At 42.6% G+C, this 18,400-nt stretch overlaps 2 protein-coding genes across 3 annotated transcripts in view; one reads left to right on the plus strand and one right to left on the minus strand.

The window, feature by feature from the left end:
• LOC119651356 overlaps positions 1-14,241 on the plus strand; it is a 39,195-nt gene extending 24,954 nt beyond the window's left edge. The window contains exon 3 of the mRNA XM_038054919.1: positions 13,986-14,241. Coding sequence (XP_037910847.1) covers positions 13,986-14,006 — 21 coding nt within the window. The 3' untranslated portion in view covers positions 14,007-14,241. The remainder of the gene's footprint in view (positions 1-13,985) is intronic.
• On the minus strand, positions 1,326-14,763 carry LOC119651354. Of its 2 annotated transcripts, none has more exons than XM_038054917.1 (7): positions 14,605-14,763; positions 14,258-14,548; positions 2,752-3,117; positions 2,355-2,698; positions 2,131-2,295; positions 1,800-2,066; positions 1,326-1,705 (listed from the first exon to the last, which is right to left on the minus strand). In XM_038054917.1, exons 1-7 carry the CDS (start codon positions 14,747-14,749, stop codon positions 1,511-1,513), a joined length of 1,773 nt encoding a protein of 590 aa, XP_037910845.1. In that variant the 5' UTR covers positions 14,750-14,763; the 3' UTR covers positions 1,326-1,510. The 2 variants fall into 2 exon arrangements, with proteins under 2 accessions (XP_037910845.1, XP_037910844.1); XM_038054916.1 differs by having other exon boundaries at positions 1,795-2,066.
• Positions 14,764-18,400: the final 3,637 nt, after the last annotated feature.

An 18,400-nucleotide genomic window follows, 5' to 3' on the forward strand; every position in this document is an offset into this window, starting at 1 on the left:
TTACTACTCCCGGTCATCAGAGCCTTACGTGGGATTTGGGGACGGCTGTCCTGTTTCGGGGTTTATTCATGGGGCCAGGGAAGAATGACAAATTTTTTTTTGAGGAAGATGCAGTGGAAATTCTACTCGGATTCTTTGAAACTAACCTTGTTTGATCAGGACCGTCTTGCGCGCGAAAAATTGCAAAAGGAACAAAAAATCTGCGGGAGTGGTGTTCTCTTAGGAGGTGGAGTAATGGCACTTTTGTGGCACGTTTAAAACCGCAACTTGGGGCAGTGTTTAAAGGTCAGGTGAAGGAAATCCCAATAATCTGTAGTGAAGCTTCTTTAGAGCTTCGGTTTCCAGTGTCCTTGATACACTTGGCCTACTGCACACTTGACATGGCCATGTTCAATATCACAGGGACCCTTCATACCGTAGTATTGAATTGGACAGCAAAATTTGAGGCAGTGACTCCTCGATTTCACCAATTAGATGAGTTGAGAGAGGCCCCAAATATTTCGTTAGATAGGGGTATCTTGCGACAGAAATTAGAAGCAACACTTGGATCAGAATCAGATTTTCGGCAATACATCCCACACGGATTAATTGGAGGAGGTTTGTTGTTAATCGCAATCATTATCGGTGGTTTAATTTGGGTAATTAGAAGACGAGGTAGAAATCCGGAAGAAGAACCTAGCTTTTTTGAGTCACCTATCCTTGGAGCAAGAATGGCTACTTTTTCCCTGCTGTCAATTACATGATTTTGCCAAAACTTAAAGAAACGCACATTTTGTACGCCAATTTCTTCTAAGACTGGTAAAATCTCTTGATTTAATAACTGCGTTTAATGATGTCAAACGTTTTTACAATAAAAATCGCCTGTTTTACAAATGCATGATAATGTTACAAATCACCACTACGGTGCTCTATTACGTTTCTATTCAGCGGCAATGTTTAGCGTAGAAAAAAAAATATAACGGTACTTTCTCTAGTGTGAGCAGGGAGTACAGAAGTGGGCAAATAACAAGAAGCTGATGCGTATTAAAAGAATATACATATCATAAATCCACACACGCAACAGTTCATAGTTGCATTGAAATCAGCGGTGTTAATAATTCCCTAGTACTGCGCTGTATTTACATGGTTGCCATTATCTCCTATATAGGGCATAGGGTGCAAACTGCATTTTTCCGTCATCGTTGTCGCCTCGCTGAAAGGTGTTTCAGCTCCCTTGAGGCCTTCCCGAGGGACCTATACTCCTGCTATACTGGTCTTCACCACGTGCTTCCGGGGGTTACTTACTCGTTGATTCCGTTGCATGATTAAATATAAATGCATTGAAGGAAAAATATAGTGAATTTTTATTGAATATCAGAAAGTTGCATTATTTTGCACTAACATAGTGAACAAAGGTTCAATGATTTTTCATGTGTACCGTTTTATCGAATGGAATCCTCGTGCATTGTATAGTGTTTTCTGAATTAAATCTCCCGTTCAGTATTTCTATATTAGGCAGATTCTTCCGGAATTAACCAATAGTTTTTCCATGACGAAAAATAAAAAAGAAATTGCAAACCCAGAGGCCAATATAACGAATGCTCCATAACATTCCTGCAATCGTACACTGGCAAAGTTTTGTCCATGAGACGTGCATAGCGGTTGCTTCGTGTAAATTTTCGCGTTTTCTCTTGCTTGAATTCCATATTCTCGAATACGAAATAAACTGGATGAGATAAAAAGGAATTCATAAGTGATTATATAAACAGGTAGATAGCTTGTAGCAGGAGTTATTTTTAAGAAGATAAGACTTACTTCACCTTTATCAATTCCTTAAAGGAGGAATTCTTCCGTATGGCATACCAAGGATCAATTACTTGCAAGAATTCCACAGTTTGCAAGTTACATTTCTCGTGTTCATAAAATGTTCTTTCTATAAGGTTGTAGCTAACACTGAGCTCGGTGTGAAATGCAAATGATTCTCTTCGCAAACGTTCAACACCATCTGATACGTTGATGTAGCTACCGCCTTTTGCTGTTAGCACTTTAGTTTCATAAATCTTTCGACGGATTGGTTCAGTGGCCATCTGTTTGAAAAAGATGGTTTCGTTACTATTTGAAGGACTTGTGTATGGAAGAAATTGAAATTACCGGAAAATAATATCTATTATACGGATTATCGTCGAGAGCAACTTCTAAATTTGAATTCAAAAGGTCTGTTAGTGATGTAATTGTCCTTGCTGTCGACTGCAACAAGGCCACAATATTCGCAGTATAAGATGTGTACAGAAAAAGTAAAGCGACTAGAAGAAATATCTAGAGGAGAAGTATATATGTGGGAGAACTAAAAGATAAGTATTTTGGAACCAACGTACTGAAGCAATCCGCAATGACATCCTCCTGGGTTGCAGTATTATCCCCATTTGCGATATTGCAGATATTCCAATCAAAATACAATCAGAGAATCTAGATGAATTCTCTGGACCCTCGAAATTAACAAATTTGGTTTGAACCATTAATATAGTGAATATGAATATAACAGCTAGAACAACTATGAATCCTGTCGTGAGCCAGACTAAATTTGTAAACGGCAACAAATAAATATTTGAAACAGTTGACAGTGGTGGCGCGCGAAACAAAAATGCACTCCTAGTTGGTGTAACCATTGAAAGATAATCGATCAATGGTATTCGATTAGTTTGAAAAAATAATGATGTACCTGGAAACAAAGCTTTTGTCATTTTGGAAAAGTAAATTGCGCGTAATAATTACCTCCAATATCAGACCGTCCATTTACCAGTTCTTCCATCATACCAGTCCAATTTCCTGTGCTTTGGTTTAGATAACCCCAAGTATTGACTCTATTATATATAGAGGAAGCATTCAAGGACTCCAATAACACTTTTGTTACAGCAAAGTTAACTTTCCCAATTGAGTCAATGTGCCTTTCTTGGTAATCCTCCAGATGATCCATAGATTGATTTTGAGTAATGACTATAGTAACTTTCAAGGGGATTTTCTGCAGGTTACGTCGCCGGCGAGATAACACCATTGAAGTGTGGTTAATTTGAAGTCCAGTTTCGTCCCAATGCCCGAAGTATTCAAAAATATATGGTAAAGACGGCCGAACTCTGTAGACTTGAAAGCAACTCTATTAGAGTACATAAAATAATTATTATATAAAGTTAAAAGTTCTTGTTTTATGCCGCTTTAGATATTCGCTGGGTATAGATATAATGAAAAACTAAGGGAAATATATTGTCTTCTTTTCTTTCTTCAGCCTTTGTCCAGTTCACAAGCGGGGTCGACTCGTCGTGATCGGTTTCACCATTTGGTTTCATCAAACCCCTGATCTGGATGCAGTTGCGAGGCTTTCAAATCCCCATCCGGCGACTCAAGCCACCGTTGTTTCTGCCGGTCTTTTGGTCGTTTACCATCGACTTTGATTTGCAGAGCAATCTTGATGAGTGAATTCTCGTTAGTGCGAATTACGTGATCATACCGTCGAATACGTCTCAGCAATTTTTCCACGATTGGTGTAACTCCATATCCATCGCGGATATTCTCATTTCGGATGTGATGAAAACGTACCATGCCGCAAGTCAAACGCAACATTTCCGTCTCCATTATCGCAAGACGCCGTTCATTATTTTTGATAGTCGGTCAACACTCTGAACCGTAGAGTGCGACAGGGCGGACTACATTGCGGTAAATTTTAGATTTGAGACGTTCGTTGGTACGTCGATCAAAAAGAAAACCAGTTGTGAAATGCCACTTCATCCAGGTTGTGTTAAAAATAATAATAATACTCCGCCGTAGCCGGTCCCAAGCCCGGTTTTGAAAGGGGGAGGGATAGATAGCTTCAGTCTGAATGGCAGTACACCACGGCAGCGTCCCAGGGGATATTTGATAAAATTGCAGGAACTTTGCAGTCTTGCAGATTACTCACTAAAACGCAAACCCAAAAATGAGGAGAAGGAGAAATTTGAGGTCCGGTACGGTTAACCGGCGGGAGTCGTCTGACTTGGTGACTGGGTCGGGCTCCTGTAATAAACAGCACGGCGTCGAAACCGCTAAGCGTGGGGTGGTTCGATGTCTAGGTGCGCGATTACCAGGAGTATTGCTCCGCCCGCTGCAGATATTTCGCCAGGATCTGTGGCGACCACTTCAGCAGGTTCGCGTAGGCAGCAGATGAAATGGACTGAGGAAATGTATCTCTTCATCATTGGTTCCTCCTACGAAATAACGACGGGAGCGTGTGCCGTACCTTGTTGCACCAGAGATTTCTCGTCGAGCGTTTCCAGTAATTCACACACGTGGCTGTGCGGCGGAGTGCAGAGCAGCGCCGCTTTAAGACTCGCAGCGACACAATCCCGGCCATCATCAGGGAGCGTGTTCGACTTGAGGTCATCGCGGAAACTGGTGACCGAGAGTCGATGGGGGCAGAGGCGGCGGCATGAACAACACCACACCGCACTGCAGGCAACAGTTTCAGTACTCGCCGAAGCACTCTTCTCTACCGTCCACCTGAGGTTTCCGTTGAGGTTCGGGGCGAATTCCAAAGAGCGAGTATAGAATTCTCGGAAATGGATCCTTTACATAGACAAGGTATTCCCAAGCTATATGCATCTTCAGCAACCCCGCGAATTCTATCTCAAATCAATGATGAGATTGCATCTCGACTGCGTTTTTGTGGCGGAGTAGCGGCTTTAGATTGTTCGGTCAAAAGTTTCGCTTTCACGTTATTTATTTGAGTGACCGAAGAGATCCACCATGGAAAATTCGTCTGGAACGTCGGGCAATGCCAGTAGATAAGTGAATAACAAAGTACAGAGCGTTTACTGGCACTATGACATCGCCAGTGAGACACCGGTAGTTGAAATTTTGGACACGCTAAAGCAGAAACTTTCTGTCATTTGCAGTCGGTTACGGCGATCATGCTGAGTGGAACACTGCCGCAGACACGCGCCATGGCACTACGCCTGGTATGAATTTCGCAGATGTTACCGAAGAGGAGGTTCGCTGAGCCACAAGCAACTCGAAGAACTGGAGGGGCCCAGGTCTGGTTCGGGTGCGGAACTTCTGGTACAAAAAGTTCGCCAGTATATATGGTCGGTGGCCACACAGCATGTGGTCATGAGTCAGTTGGAAGAATTTCCACCGTTCCTAATTGCTGGGACTACCTAAAAAGTACACGGTTACAGGACCCCGCAGACACAACACCGATTACTTGCTTATCAATCCTCTACATCTTCCATAACGTCCATTATTAAGGGAAGGGTCAATGCGCCCATCGAGGCCAACAACATTTTGTCCTAGGAGCAGAAGAGCTGGCTCATTATCGACTCGGTAGATGTAGAACAAGAAACTGGAGGCCAAAGAAACGTCTTTAGTTGCTTTATCGATTATGCCACGGCTTTCGACAGCGTACAGCATACCTGGCTAATCGATGTCTTCCATCTGTATCGCATTAATCCGAAACTAATAAATTTTCTGGCACAGTCATGGAAGGCTGACACACCTTATCAGTGCGTTCGTCTGAGGGTGCCAATACATCAGAGCCTATCAATATACGGAGAGGTCTCTTCCAGGGGAATTCGTTAAGTCTCTTTGATTTTGCATGACACTCAGTCTCCTTCCATGGCTATTGAATGATGCTAGAGAGCATGGTTTTGCAATAAAGTATGGCCTAGATGCTAAATGGGAACTGACACACTTGATGCACTTAGATGAAATCAAATTAGAAGTCTGTTACGAATAGTAGACAGGTTCAGCCGTGATATTCGGATTGAATTTGAATTAGACAAGTGTCGAATCCAAGCCATCCGCAAAAGTCATCACGAATCGCATTCCGGACATAGCATTGGTGACTTCCACATCGAAGCTATATCCGAGACAGACTTCAACAAGAACTTAGGATTTCCGCAAAGAACCTTTGCTCGCTTTGCTTGCTTGATAATCTGCTGTCCGAATTCCTGCGACGTATAAAGTTGGTGCTGAAATTGTATCGGGGAAGAATAAAATAAGCGCATTGAATGTATTCGCTATACCTACCTTCACTGGCTTATGCATTCGGAATATTGCCGTGGACAAAAACCGATCTGGAAAACGTCTAGCGGCGGATACGGACTGCTATGGCCAAATTCCGAACGGATCATCCAAACTCTCCCGTGGAGTGAATGAATCTGCCTCTTGACATCGGAGGTAGGCGTGTGGTTGACGTTACGGCCCAACATCACCGCCAAGTTGACTCGCTACGCGCTTATTTTTACAGCAGAGAGCAGGGGAGTCCCTTGCATGTGGCTGTCTATAAGGGAGGCTGTGGCTGACTTCACTTAATTTGAAGGATCGAAATTTCAATCTTCTGAATGAGGTGAAGTCGAACCAAGAGCGGATCGATGAATGGAAGTCGAAGACAATGCACGGTAAACACGTGAATTGTCTTCGGTAGCCATTTGGCGATGTGCATTTATCGAGCAGATGGCTGTGTGCTGGAGAGCCCTTTGCTGTGCTATTCAGGACGGCGTGGTCACCATTCGATCTTATAAAGTGCTCATAATGAAAGAGCGAGTGGAGAACGATCAGTGCAGAATGTATGATCCATCAAAACCTTGCATACAAACATGGACTGATCACGGGAGCATGACCGGCAAGCTCTAACTGATCGCCATATTCCACATAATAAGCCTGACGTACTGTAATTGAAAAGACGGGTCGCTCCGCATACATTATTGATGTTGCTATCCCCCATAATAGCAAAATTGAACGAAAATACGTGGAAAAGAAGGTGAACTATGAGTCACTGGCTTTGGAAATCAAAGAAATTTGGCGTCGCGAGCGGGTGGTTTTAGTTCCCATAATATTGTCCGCTACAGACATTGTACCTAAATCACTCACGGTTTCCCTTGATGTCCTGGGACTCTTACACAGCCTGGTTCAAACCATGTAGAAATAAATTATTCTGCATATGTGCAGGATGTTGCGGTTAATTCCCGACGGATTCTCCTACTGATCTGCTACCGCCACCAGCGCCCCTTTATCTTTTAACTAAGTAAGATCGTCCGGTTGTTGAAGAATAGTATAGGTGTCAGACGAAACATGGATTGGCACTCACGATGGCGCACAAAACCTGGGAAACGCCTGCTGAACCAACACCGATAGTTTTACTACCAAATCTGAATCAAAAATTGCAGACGAACAAACGGGACAAATTGTACCAACTGGTCCTCCAGGTTGGGGGTTGGATAGGGCTGACAACCCTACACGGAAAACCAATGTTACGAAGACACAGAAGGAGCCTTGGACAGGATGGATTTTAAAACGACGAAAGTGTCAACGACAACGGAATAATGATTTGTGCATTTTCTCATGGAACGTGCTCTGCCTGTACGGCTGTGGAAATATAAGCGAAAGGCTATGCACTCTGCGTTTGCGAGGCAAATGTAGAAATATAAGGCTCATAAACGTTCACGCCCCTATAGAGGAGACTGCAGAGTCGGAGAAGTATACCTTCTACGACGCAGTTGAGCGGACCCTGGAAGCCTGTCCCAAGTATGATATAAAATCATACTTGAAAATTTCAACGGTCAGTAGGGATAGAGGCCGTATCTAGGTGATACGTCGGCTCCCATACTTACATAGAGATACCATTGATAACGGAGTGGGGATTATTCGTTAGCAGTATCGCAGCCGAAGGCCGCGGTTCAAATCACACTGGTGGCAGAGGGATTTGTTATCGTGATTGGATGTCGGATACCAGTTGACTCAGCTGTGAATGAGTACCTGAGTCAAAACAGGGTAATAATCTCAGGCGAGCATAATGCTGACCTTATTGCCTCCTGAAGTGTACTGTAGTGTAGCATTCCGTCTTGAATGAAGTGCTCTAACACACTACAGGGCCCTGATCCAATAAGGATTGTTGCGCCAACGATTATTATTATTAGTATCGCATGGTTTGCGCGATCCACAAACATACGTGGGCCTCTCCAGGCGGGACTACTTTCAACCAAATTGACCACGTGCTTATGGAACGCCGCCACCCTTGAGCTTTGATGCGAATGAATGTGAGAACATATACGGAGGTCAATTTAGACTCAGATCACACGGAATTATAACACCAACTACAATCCCTTCTGATAATCAGGTGGGAGTGAATACTGAAGCCATTCACAACACAGCCCTCCGTAACACCTATAAGGGGAAATGGATGCCGCAAAAACCCCAGCTAACAGATGTCTTGGAGATGAAGCATCAACAAGTGATCTTTACAACCACCTGACGAACGTTTTCATTGATATGGCCACAAACAGACTGACTCGACGATGAATGTAAGCAAGCAACGGAACGGAAGAATGCTCCATAGCGAGTAATGTTGCATTCTCAAAGAACGCGGGCACACGTAAAGAATTCCCTCGGGTGGAGAAGCCCAGGAGAACCAACAGATCTGTAAAAGTGTAGGGAGCAACCACACCAGCAGCGGAAGTGTTATCAATAATTCAGCCTTATACACCTTCATGCTCATCCTGCCGACACAAAGAGGGAAATTTGATTTCTGAGAGAATGGGCACATTGGAGCGATGTATTGAGTATTTTGATGAACGGCTCAACAACCAAAATATCGGCGAGTTGGACGTCCCACCAACCGAAGACAACGGACTAATATGGCCACCACAAAGTACAGAAGAAACAGTCCGTGCCATCCACCGGCTTAAAAACCGTAAATCGCCAGGAACAGGTGGAATTACAGCCGAATTGGTTAAATATGGAGGCGACCAATTACAGCAATGGGTGCATCAGCCGATATTCAAAGTATGGGACAGCGAATTAATTCCTGACGACTGGCAACGGGGCCTTATCTGCCCCATGCATAAAAAGGGCGATATCATGCAATGCAGCAATTATAGAGTATCACGTTGCTGAGTACAATCTATAAGATATTCTCCGTTATCTTGCTAGGCCGGATAGCCCCATACGCCCAGAACATGATTGGCCTATATCAAAGAGGCTTCACTCCAGAAGATTAGAATTTCTCTCTGCGGCACACGATGGAAAAACTGTTAGAATATGGCCATCAGTTGTACCATTTTCTCATCAACTTTAAGGCCGCCTATGACAGCATAGCCAGGGTAAAACTGTACACGGTCATGAGAGAATTCGGTATCCCGATGAAATTGATACGATTGACTAGGGTAAACCTGGCCAATGTGTGAGGCCAGGTGAAAGCTGCAGGATTACTCTCAAGATCATTCAACATCAACAACGGTCTAAGGTTGCCCTATCATGCGTCCTCTTTAACCTGGCCCAAGAGAAAGTGATTCGCGATGCAGATGTAAATGTGAGGGGCACCATTCTCTTCAGGTGCACCCTACTGCCCTACGCTGACGATATTGACATCATGGGAAGAACAACACGAGATATACAGGGTGCGGCAGCATAACTTTCTTTTTTCAAAACTCAATAAAAACTATTGTATGCATAGGAAAATATTTATTTATTTTTTATAATGTAGGTACATGTCTAAAGTTTTTATTTACATTGTTTTGAAAATCAAATCTGTTAGGTGACGTCCCCCATTCTCCACACATTGCGTAAACCGATTTCTGACGTTTGTCATGACTCTTGTTAGCATAGCAGATGTTATGTTGGCAATTTCTTCTTGGATGTTGGTCTTCAAATCTTGTAGGATTCTTGGACGGTTCACATAAACACGGGATTTCAAAAAACCCCATAGAAAAAAATCACAAGGGGACAGATCGGGAGAGCGTGCTGGCCATTCCAAATCGCCTCTAATTGAGATAAGGCGCTCTGGAAAGTGTCCCCTCAAAACAGCCATCGATGCTCTTGAAGTGTGTGCTGTTGCACCGTCTTGTTGGAACCAAGTGTCCCCCAAATCCAAATTTTCTAGCCGTGGGAAAAAAAAATTCTGTAGCATGTTTACATACCGGTCCGAATTCACTGTCACTGTAACCTCATTTTCCTCAAAAAATCAGGGACCAATAATTGCAGCTGAGGAAATTGCACACCACACTGTGACTTTGGGTGAATGCAAAGGCTTTTGATGCAATTCTCGAGGGTTGGTGTCAGCCCAGTAGCGCATGTTTTGTTTGTTAACCGACCCACACAAATGAAAATGGGCTTCATCGCTAAAAACAACAATAGCTTGAAAAGTAAACCTCAACGGCAAAGGCACGCTCCTCACTATTCCAACGCATGATGGCGACTGAACCATGTCGGGACAAAACTTTACAGTATCCTCTCTTGAATGAGACCACTAGCGCTCCGCTATGACATCAACTAACTGAGTGCGCGCATTTTAAAAAAGGAAGTTATCCTGCCGCACCCTGTACAATCTACTTGCATCCAGATCGAACAGGCGGTACGAAATCTTGGGCTGCACATTAATGAAGGCAAAACGAAGTACATGGTGGTAACGTCAGCGCCAAAAACCAAAGATCGAGCAACACCGAATCGCACTGGTCAAATGAAAACAGTGAAGATAGGAGACTACAACTTTGGGAGTGGTAATTTGTTTTTTTTAATTTATCCTATCTCCGGTCGAAAATCACAACCGATAACAGCTACGATGATGAAATCCGCGCACGGTTGTTGGCATCAAACAGAGCATATTTCAGCTTACAAAAACTGTTTCGCTGGAAACGTCTCATCAAAGCTTTTACTGTGCAAGACTATGATCTTGCCAGTCCTCGTATTCCTCGGAGATCTGGGTACTTAACAAAAAGAAAAATTGCGAACTCTTTGCCGCGTGCGAGAGAAGAATCCTTTTGGCCACCTACACCTACGCCAGACAGCTTTCAGGGATATCGAATTGGTGGACCTCGGCGCAAAACCGGGATGTCTGGAGTTCCTTATTAAGGCAGGCCTAGACCGGATACCGGTTGTTGCGCCGTTGATGATGATGATAATGAGAGAAGAATCCTCCGAAGAATTGGTTGTGGATAATATCCGGCTCAACAGGTTGCGGTGGGCGGGTCGTTTAATCCGTATGGATGAGGATGATCCCGCCGGGAAAGTCTATAAGGACAATATCTATGGGAGAAAAAGAAGACGAGGCCGCCCTGCTTGAGATGGAGTGATGGCGTAGGCCAGGACGCCACAGCTTTTAGGCATTGGTGGACCTCGGTGCAAAAGCGGGGATATCTGGAGTTCGATATTAAGGCTAAGGTATTCGAAACAAAGTTTTTCTCCGTCAGATTGTTCACCGAGTAACTGATCGGCGTTTAAGTTGCATTTCGAGCCCTTCATAATTGTTCCATCAAATGTTTGCGTCCCACGTGGGTGGCTTCAAGCAATCACACGCTGAAGCTATCACTGGCGGCCCTCGACAAACCAACAAAACTTGACAAGAGCAGGTGGCTAACCGACGAGAAATACCATGATGTTGACCGCGGTTCGGTGAAGCAACCTCCAACCGTGACTTCAGTTCGCCATCAGCCCTGGCCTTTTCTGGCGAAAGGTGAGGGTGACTTGACAGAAGTGGTCTTAGATTCCGAATAAACTTTAATTGCGAATCCCATGAGTCTCACATTGGGGATGGCAACGGCAAGTCTGGCGGTTGCCGCAAAAGGGGCCAATCCGCTCTACACTTTTAGCCTCATCTTCCTACGCAACTGAAACACTAGTAATCGACCCGATCGCGCCTCATGGACGCAGAGCCGCTGGTTGCAATCCGAATGTTTCCACGCCTCCCGCTAACGTCGCATGTGAAACCCTGTTGATCGCTGGCACGGACTACTCGTCGATTTTCGCGTCACCACACAATTCAAACTGTTCTGCCTGTTACGACGCTCAAGAAAATGTCTTCAGGCAGTTTTTGCGCGAAAGCGGCGCTGCGAAATTATCGAAACAGAAGTCAACGGAAATTTCTCACTTGGCTCTCAGGTTAAAAAAATATCCAATAACAACCGTTCATCCTTTTTTTTCTGTCTTTCTCGCAAGAAATCAATTCCCCTAGCCCTGTAGCGCGGCAAAGCAGAGTAGGGCAGTCACAACGATAAATTTCCCTTTCGGGGCCGAAACCTGAAGAATCAGATTTGAAATTTCAAATTGAAATGTCCAAACCTGGAAAGCGGCCAGAAAAATTATATCGACGTGACAGCTATGGGACTACCTTTCTTTGTCCATATTGGAACGGTGGTACTTTCTTGCCAATCAAATGGTGTTCTACCCTCCTCACTGATCCACAGTGATGGGTCCCAGCTCTTCGTTTTCCAGAGCTTAGATGCGATGTCGTTAGGTCCTGTTGCTTTGCCCGATTTCATTCGTTTTATTGCTTCCTCGACTTCAGTTGCGGTGACAGGTGGTGCTCCAAATGTCGGCAATGCTTGTGGAAGTGGAGGATGAACAGGCTCTTCAGTTGAAATCTGCTCGCAATATTCTCGTCGACGAATAGATCGTCGCGGCTCGTCGGTTGGTAAGCAAAGTACCGTTCTTCTCATTAACACAATAGAAATGTTCGATATCCTATGTGCGTTTGTGTCGGCGTTTAGGAAGCCGATACAGATTTCTTTCGCCATCCCGAGTGTCCAGTTTATCGTAAAGATCTTTTTAATGGACCGCTCGGGTGATAGTGATGACTTTCTTTGCTTCCCGGTTGGCATTAGTCATTATCTTGGAGGTCTTTTCATCGAGACGTTACCAGAAAGCATCTCTCTCGGAATTAGGTCGACCTGTCTTTAGTGCATATGCGGTGAAGAGTGAATAATGGGATTAGCTGATATAATGGTGAGCTTCAAGTTTATTGCCGTTTTTACCGCGTTCGCGCAGAGCAGAGCACAGATATCAATGCGCTTTTCCCGAAGAGTTCCTTGGTCTTTTCAGTTTAGATACGTATTTGTTTTGCTTGGACTAACTTATTTACGTCCTGACGACGTTCACGCGTAAAAAGACCCTTGCCCATTTCTCGACAGGACCGAGGCCCGTCCTGCCGCATCGACTGAGGTGGACGCCCTAGCATTTTTCTGAGGCTTGCTACCCGATTATGTTTTTTACCGACATTGGATGCAGTTTTTTGGTCGGCTTGTTGCGGCACCTGTCATTAGGTATCCTACTTGATCTCTCTTGATGAATATCTAAATTCTACTGTTCCTCTTACTGAGTCAATAGGTGCTGGGTGATGGTATAATTTAACCTTCCATTTTCCTTGTGTCCACTGCCCGATGGTATGGAAAGCATCAGGGTGGATCCATTTCGAGTGTTCCCAAAGTTGTTTCGGCGATGTTTTTCTTTTGGTGTACGTGGAATCCTCAGAAGAGTTCCAATCGTAAATAAATTTTACTTCTGCAACATTATTATTAATTTGAATATAACGTACCTATTAGTTTGAGAATAAACGGCTCACCCATGGTGACTTGACTTGAGTTTTCTGGATGGAAGGAAACAGAGGTCTATCGTAGCCGGTCCCAAGTCCGGTTTTGAAAGGAGGAGGAATGGATAGCTTTAGTCCGAATGACTGTAGGCCACAGCAGCATGTCAGGGGGAAGGTGAGAAAAATGCACTGAGGGATTCGTCACCACCTCTGGTAGTTGGCTACCATATGAAATACGCATGTATCAAATAAGGAATTTAAGGGCCGGTACAAATAACAGGCGAAAGTCATCTGACTTGGTGACTGGGTTACATTCGATGTCTAGACGTCACGATGATGTGGAGCATGGCCTCATCCGCTGCCGCTGTTTCGCCATAAACTACGGTAATTACTTCAGCATTTTCTTGTAGGTAGTAGATGAAAGGGTCTGAGGAAACGAACATCTTTATCATCCGCTCTTATTAGGAGATAATAAGGGTGGGGAGGTGTAACATTTTAGTGCCCCTTGTTGTACCAGCATAAGAACTTGTCTTGAATAAACGAAGGACGTTGACTTGAAAAATGTCAAATAATTCAATAGGATTCTTTACAATTTATGTAAATTCCTTATTTTCACCCGACCTAACTTAATAATATGTATTGAATATCTACTGATTTTTACATTCTCTTCTTCTACATTTAGATAATGGATGCTATGTTCTGAAAGCTGAAAGGGTATATAATTACAATAAAATATCTAAATATATGATATAATTACAAATAACGGTACATTCTTGGTAATAAAGGCAAAAAAACTTGAGGGACGGTTTTGTTTTACTGTTAGCTCCTTTTTTTAAAAAACTTGTGTGTTTAGCCCTAAAAGAGGGCTCCGCGGACTACAAGAGAGGAAGTAAATTGGTTCCCAAGTGGTCATATGCGTACTATTTTGTTTAGCTAGGGTATTGTTGTACTTACAGTTCCAAAGTTGAAAGTTCTTCTCAACAAATAAAACGTTGCTGTCAATCAAAGTTTCAATTTCAGGAACTTGACTCAAAACGCTTCCAAAAATTACCCAACGGTAAGGATGTTGAAAAAATTTCCTGGTTTCTGAGGCTTCCATAAATGCTTTCGAATTATTACATTGTAAATCCAGTAGATAGGTAGTTAAGTGAGGGGCGTCTTCGTCTTTGACGAGACTGCTTACCGCCTCTAATGAATTGAACTTCAGCATTGAGTTGAAGTTTTCCGCAAAATATTTCTTTTCATCTAATAAAATTGTTGAAAACACGTCAGCCGGCATTAAGTAGCAAAATTTACTTTACCTGAGTCAAAACAGGTATAGGCCACGATTTGGAGTGGATGATAAACTTCCTTCAATTCGTTCAGAAAGTTCACAAGGATGGGGACACCAGAAGCTCCGGTGACGAGCCTTACACTCATAATAATCAAAAATATTGTACACTGCATTATACATATGTATGTATGCGTTCAGAAGAAGGACTCGCTTCATATGACCCTTCCAATAGGTTTTATAGATATTGTATAGTCCTTGTTTCTGTATAATTAGTAACATCATGTGATTGGAAAACTGTTATTTCCGATGATTGCTGGCTGCTGAAGGAGGGCTAATAAGCATTAATTGCGTGCTATGAGCATGCAATTCTTTAGAAATTGATGGGCCTGGGATTTTAAAAAAAGGGTTGAATATTTTTGTAGCTGCATTTCTCCTGGGCGCTGAAAGATACTAGCTTTGCCACGGAATAAGATTGTTTCTTAATAACTCTTCAATTCCAATGAAAGAAGGTAATGAGCGGTGGAGGTATTTTAACTGCATTTCGGTCAGATATTACCAGAAGGCTTGTTAAAGTATCTGTTTCCGATCAACCTGGAATTGCAGAAATGACTTAATATTTATGCATTGTATTAGGACAGTTGTTAACATCTATTGCATGTATCGTCGTTAATACATAGATATATAATGTGTATAATTTGTCTTCACTCACCTTTCGTGTCATATATATATATATATATATATGAATGTATATATGTTTGTATACATTACGCAGCATTCCAGATAACTTGTGTAATCAGGTGAGAACCGACAATTAAGCTAACTTTATCGTTTAAAAAAGAAACTTCGTATATACACAGATGTATGCATATATATTTCCTCCAGTTTGAGCGCATTTCTTTGTGTACTGTGGATATTCAGAAAAATGATGTCAAATACATAATTATATTTCCATAAGTGATGGAAAATATATGCCTGTATTCATATAAGATTCTATTTCAGTAAAAGCGGGGAAGTATGTTTCTTGAAACGATTGGATTACGAATACAGTAAAATTCAGAAGAAATTCAGAAGAAAAAATGAAAACATATAGTACTTACTAAAACTGTTTGTTGTTTAAACGTTTATAGGAAAAGGGTGGTGATAAAGGCTCTGCATTTGTATTTCTTAAAGGTTTATTGGCCGAGAGGCAATGGTTTTTTGGCGGGACCTCCAACTCGCTGATATTTTGATTGTTGAGCACTTCATCAAAATACTCAACCCATCGCTCCAACATGCCCATTCTGTCGGAAATGAGATTCTCCTCTTTGTCTCGGCAGGATGAGTATCGAGGTGTATAAGGCTTCATCCTGCTGACTTGTTGATAAAACTTCCGCTCCTGGTGGGGTTTTCCAGTTTACAGATCTGTTGGTTCTCCTAGGCTTCTCCACCCGAAGGAATTCTTTACGTGTGCCCGCGTTCTTTGAGAATGCAACATTACTCGGTATGCAGCATTCTTCCGTTCGGTTGCTAGCTTACATACATCGTCGAACCAACCGCACTGACTTTTCTTGCGGCTGGGGCCAAGTATCTTTGTGGCTGTATCAATGATAATGTCCTTCAGGTGATTGAGAAGATCATTTGTTGATCCTTCATCTCCAGGACATCTGTTAGCTGCGGTTATTGCGGCATGCATTTCCCCTTATAGGTGTTACGGAGGGTTATGTTGTGAATGGCCTCAATGTTCACTCCCACTTGATTGTCAAAGGGGATTGTAGACGGTGGGGTAATTCAAACCCGGAGCACTATGCCATCGAAATAGTGATCTGAGTCTATATTGACCCCCCTATATGTGTATGTTCTGACGTTCATCAAGGCTGAGAAGTGGCGGCATTTGATCAATACGTGGTCAATCTGGTTGAAAGTGGCTCGGTCTGGAGAGGCCCACGTGTGTTTGTGGGCTGCTTTTCGCACAAACCAGGTGCTTCGAATAACCATTGCGTGCGATACTGCAAACTGAAGAATCCCTAGTTCGTTATTATTGGTATTCATATGGCAGCTTCGTGACGTATTATCTGAATACGGGCTCCTTCCCTACTTGGTTAAAATGCGCAAATCGTTATTCCGTTTTCGTTGCCGGGTTCGTCGTTGTAAAATCCATCCTGCTCGATGCTTCTTCTGTGGCTTCGTAACTTGGGTTTTCGGTATAGGGTTGGTTATCAGCCCTATTCAACCCCCAACTTGGAGGACCAGTTGGTACAATTTGTCCCCTCTTTAGGCGCGGGAGATAAGCCTTCATTCTTATCCGTCTGCAGTTTTTCATTAAGAAAGAACTCTCAGGTTATCAGTCCTATTCAACCCCCAACTTGGAGAACCAGTTGGTACAATTTGTCCCCTCTTTAGGCGCGGGAGATAAGCCTTCAATCTTCTCCGTCTGCAGTTTTTCATTAAGAAAGAACTCTCAGCGATCACCAGAGGAGGTGGAGATAGGGTTTAGTAGTTGAGCTTTTGGTGTTGATTCAGCGGGTGTTTCCCAGGTTTTGTGCTCCATCGTGGGTACCAGTCCACGTTTCGCCCTGAGACCCTTTGACCGCCTCTACGATGATTCGTCGATATTAATTATTTAACCGTTGTGGAGAATCATATACGGGGCAAACTAGGAGACTAATAACAACGAGGTTCAACGAAAATATAAAGGAAGTAAATTTGGCGAAAGCGCAAAACAGACCAACACATGCCCTTAAATTTTTGGTAGCCAGACACATCATCGAGGAGGAACATGCAATAACGGAGGCTAACCTAAAGGTAGTTAAGGAGGTTAATGACTTCCGTAAATTGGATGCATTAGAAAGTTTCATTAACTGCAAGATAGGAGTAATTTTAATATAAAATTTATATATGTGTATATCTTTTGGTTGCGTTTCCACTCATTCTCAATCCACTATAACTTCATCAGTAACAGTAGGATTTTAACCCTATTGGTCACACCCAGAAAAATTCCCAACGTCAAAAAAGTAATATCCTGCTTCGGTAATGATTCTTATTAATCTAAAAATAATTTGCACCTATTTTTGAAAGATATCTGAAGGTTTGTTATAAACGTTAATAATCAAAATGTGCTTATTTTCCATAATAAAGGAATCCTGTTGTTGATGAAAAAATAGATATATTTTAATAGAACTAATATGAAGGAAGAAAATCGTTGAGAATCTGTTAGTAAAACATAACATGTTTTTTATTAAAATTTGACTTCTAAGCCACGCTAATTGCCTTAAAGGGAAGTGGGTATCTCAGAATATCATTCTCTACATTATAGTCTACATTACTTACTTTTTGATTCCAGGATGAGCTTAAGGGGGGAAAACACATTAGGAACTCAGAATCGAACTTTTTTATTGAATAGATTGTTAGTTTAGTTATTCCAGAATACGCTGGAGAAATTTCAAAGCGAAATTCGTGGTCGTTTAGATATGATGAGCGTAGAACCGAGCGATTATCAGGTACAAGCTCAAGGTCCACTGCCCAGGAGGTAGTCGCTGTATGTCCTTACGAAATCTTGCAGCGTTATGTAAATAGTGATGTATTTATAAATTCTTAGCCTGTACGAGTTCGTTTGTATTTGTTGTAACTATAGTTTGTTCATAATTAAGAGTGATAAATGTCTTCATATCCAAAAGGGAATTTTTCAACCAACATTTGCAGGAATTCTAGCTCAAAAAGTAATGAATCCATCATTATGAAATTCGAAGGTATGATCCTTTAAAAAATTACCAAGAATATAAACCGACATTTCCAATGATATCGCATATTTAAGGGTACCCTTTCTTGTATAATTGGTGAAAAAAATG

The sequence above is a fragment of the Hermetia illucens genome, chromosome 3, assembly GCF_905115235.1.
Source record: "Hermetia illucens chromosome 3, iHerIll2.2.curated.20191125, whole genome shotgun sequence".
In the NCBI taxonomy this organism is placed as follows: Eukaryota; Metazoa; Arthropoda; class Insecta; order Diptera; family Stratiomyidae; genus Hermetia; species Hermetia illucens.

Coding starts and splice junctions, on each gene's coding strand:
- LOC119651354 (XM_038054916.1), bottom strand. CDS start 14,749: ATGCAGTGTACAATATTTTTGATTATTATGAGTGTAAGGCTCGTCACC. Junction 14,549..14,604: donor CTATACCTGTTTTGACTCAG/GTAAAGTAAATT, acceptor CAATTTTATTAG/ATGAAAAGAAATATTTTGCG. Junction 3,118..14,257: donor GAACTTTCAACTTTGGAACT/GTAAGTACAACA, acceptor GTTGCTTTCAAG/TCTACAGAGTTCGGCCGTCT.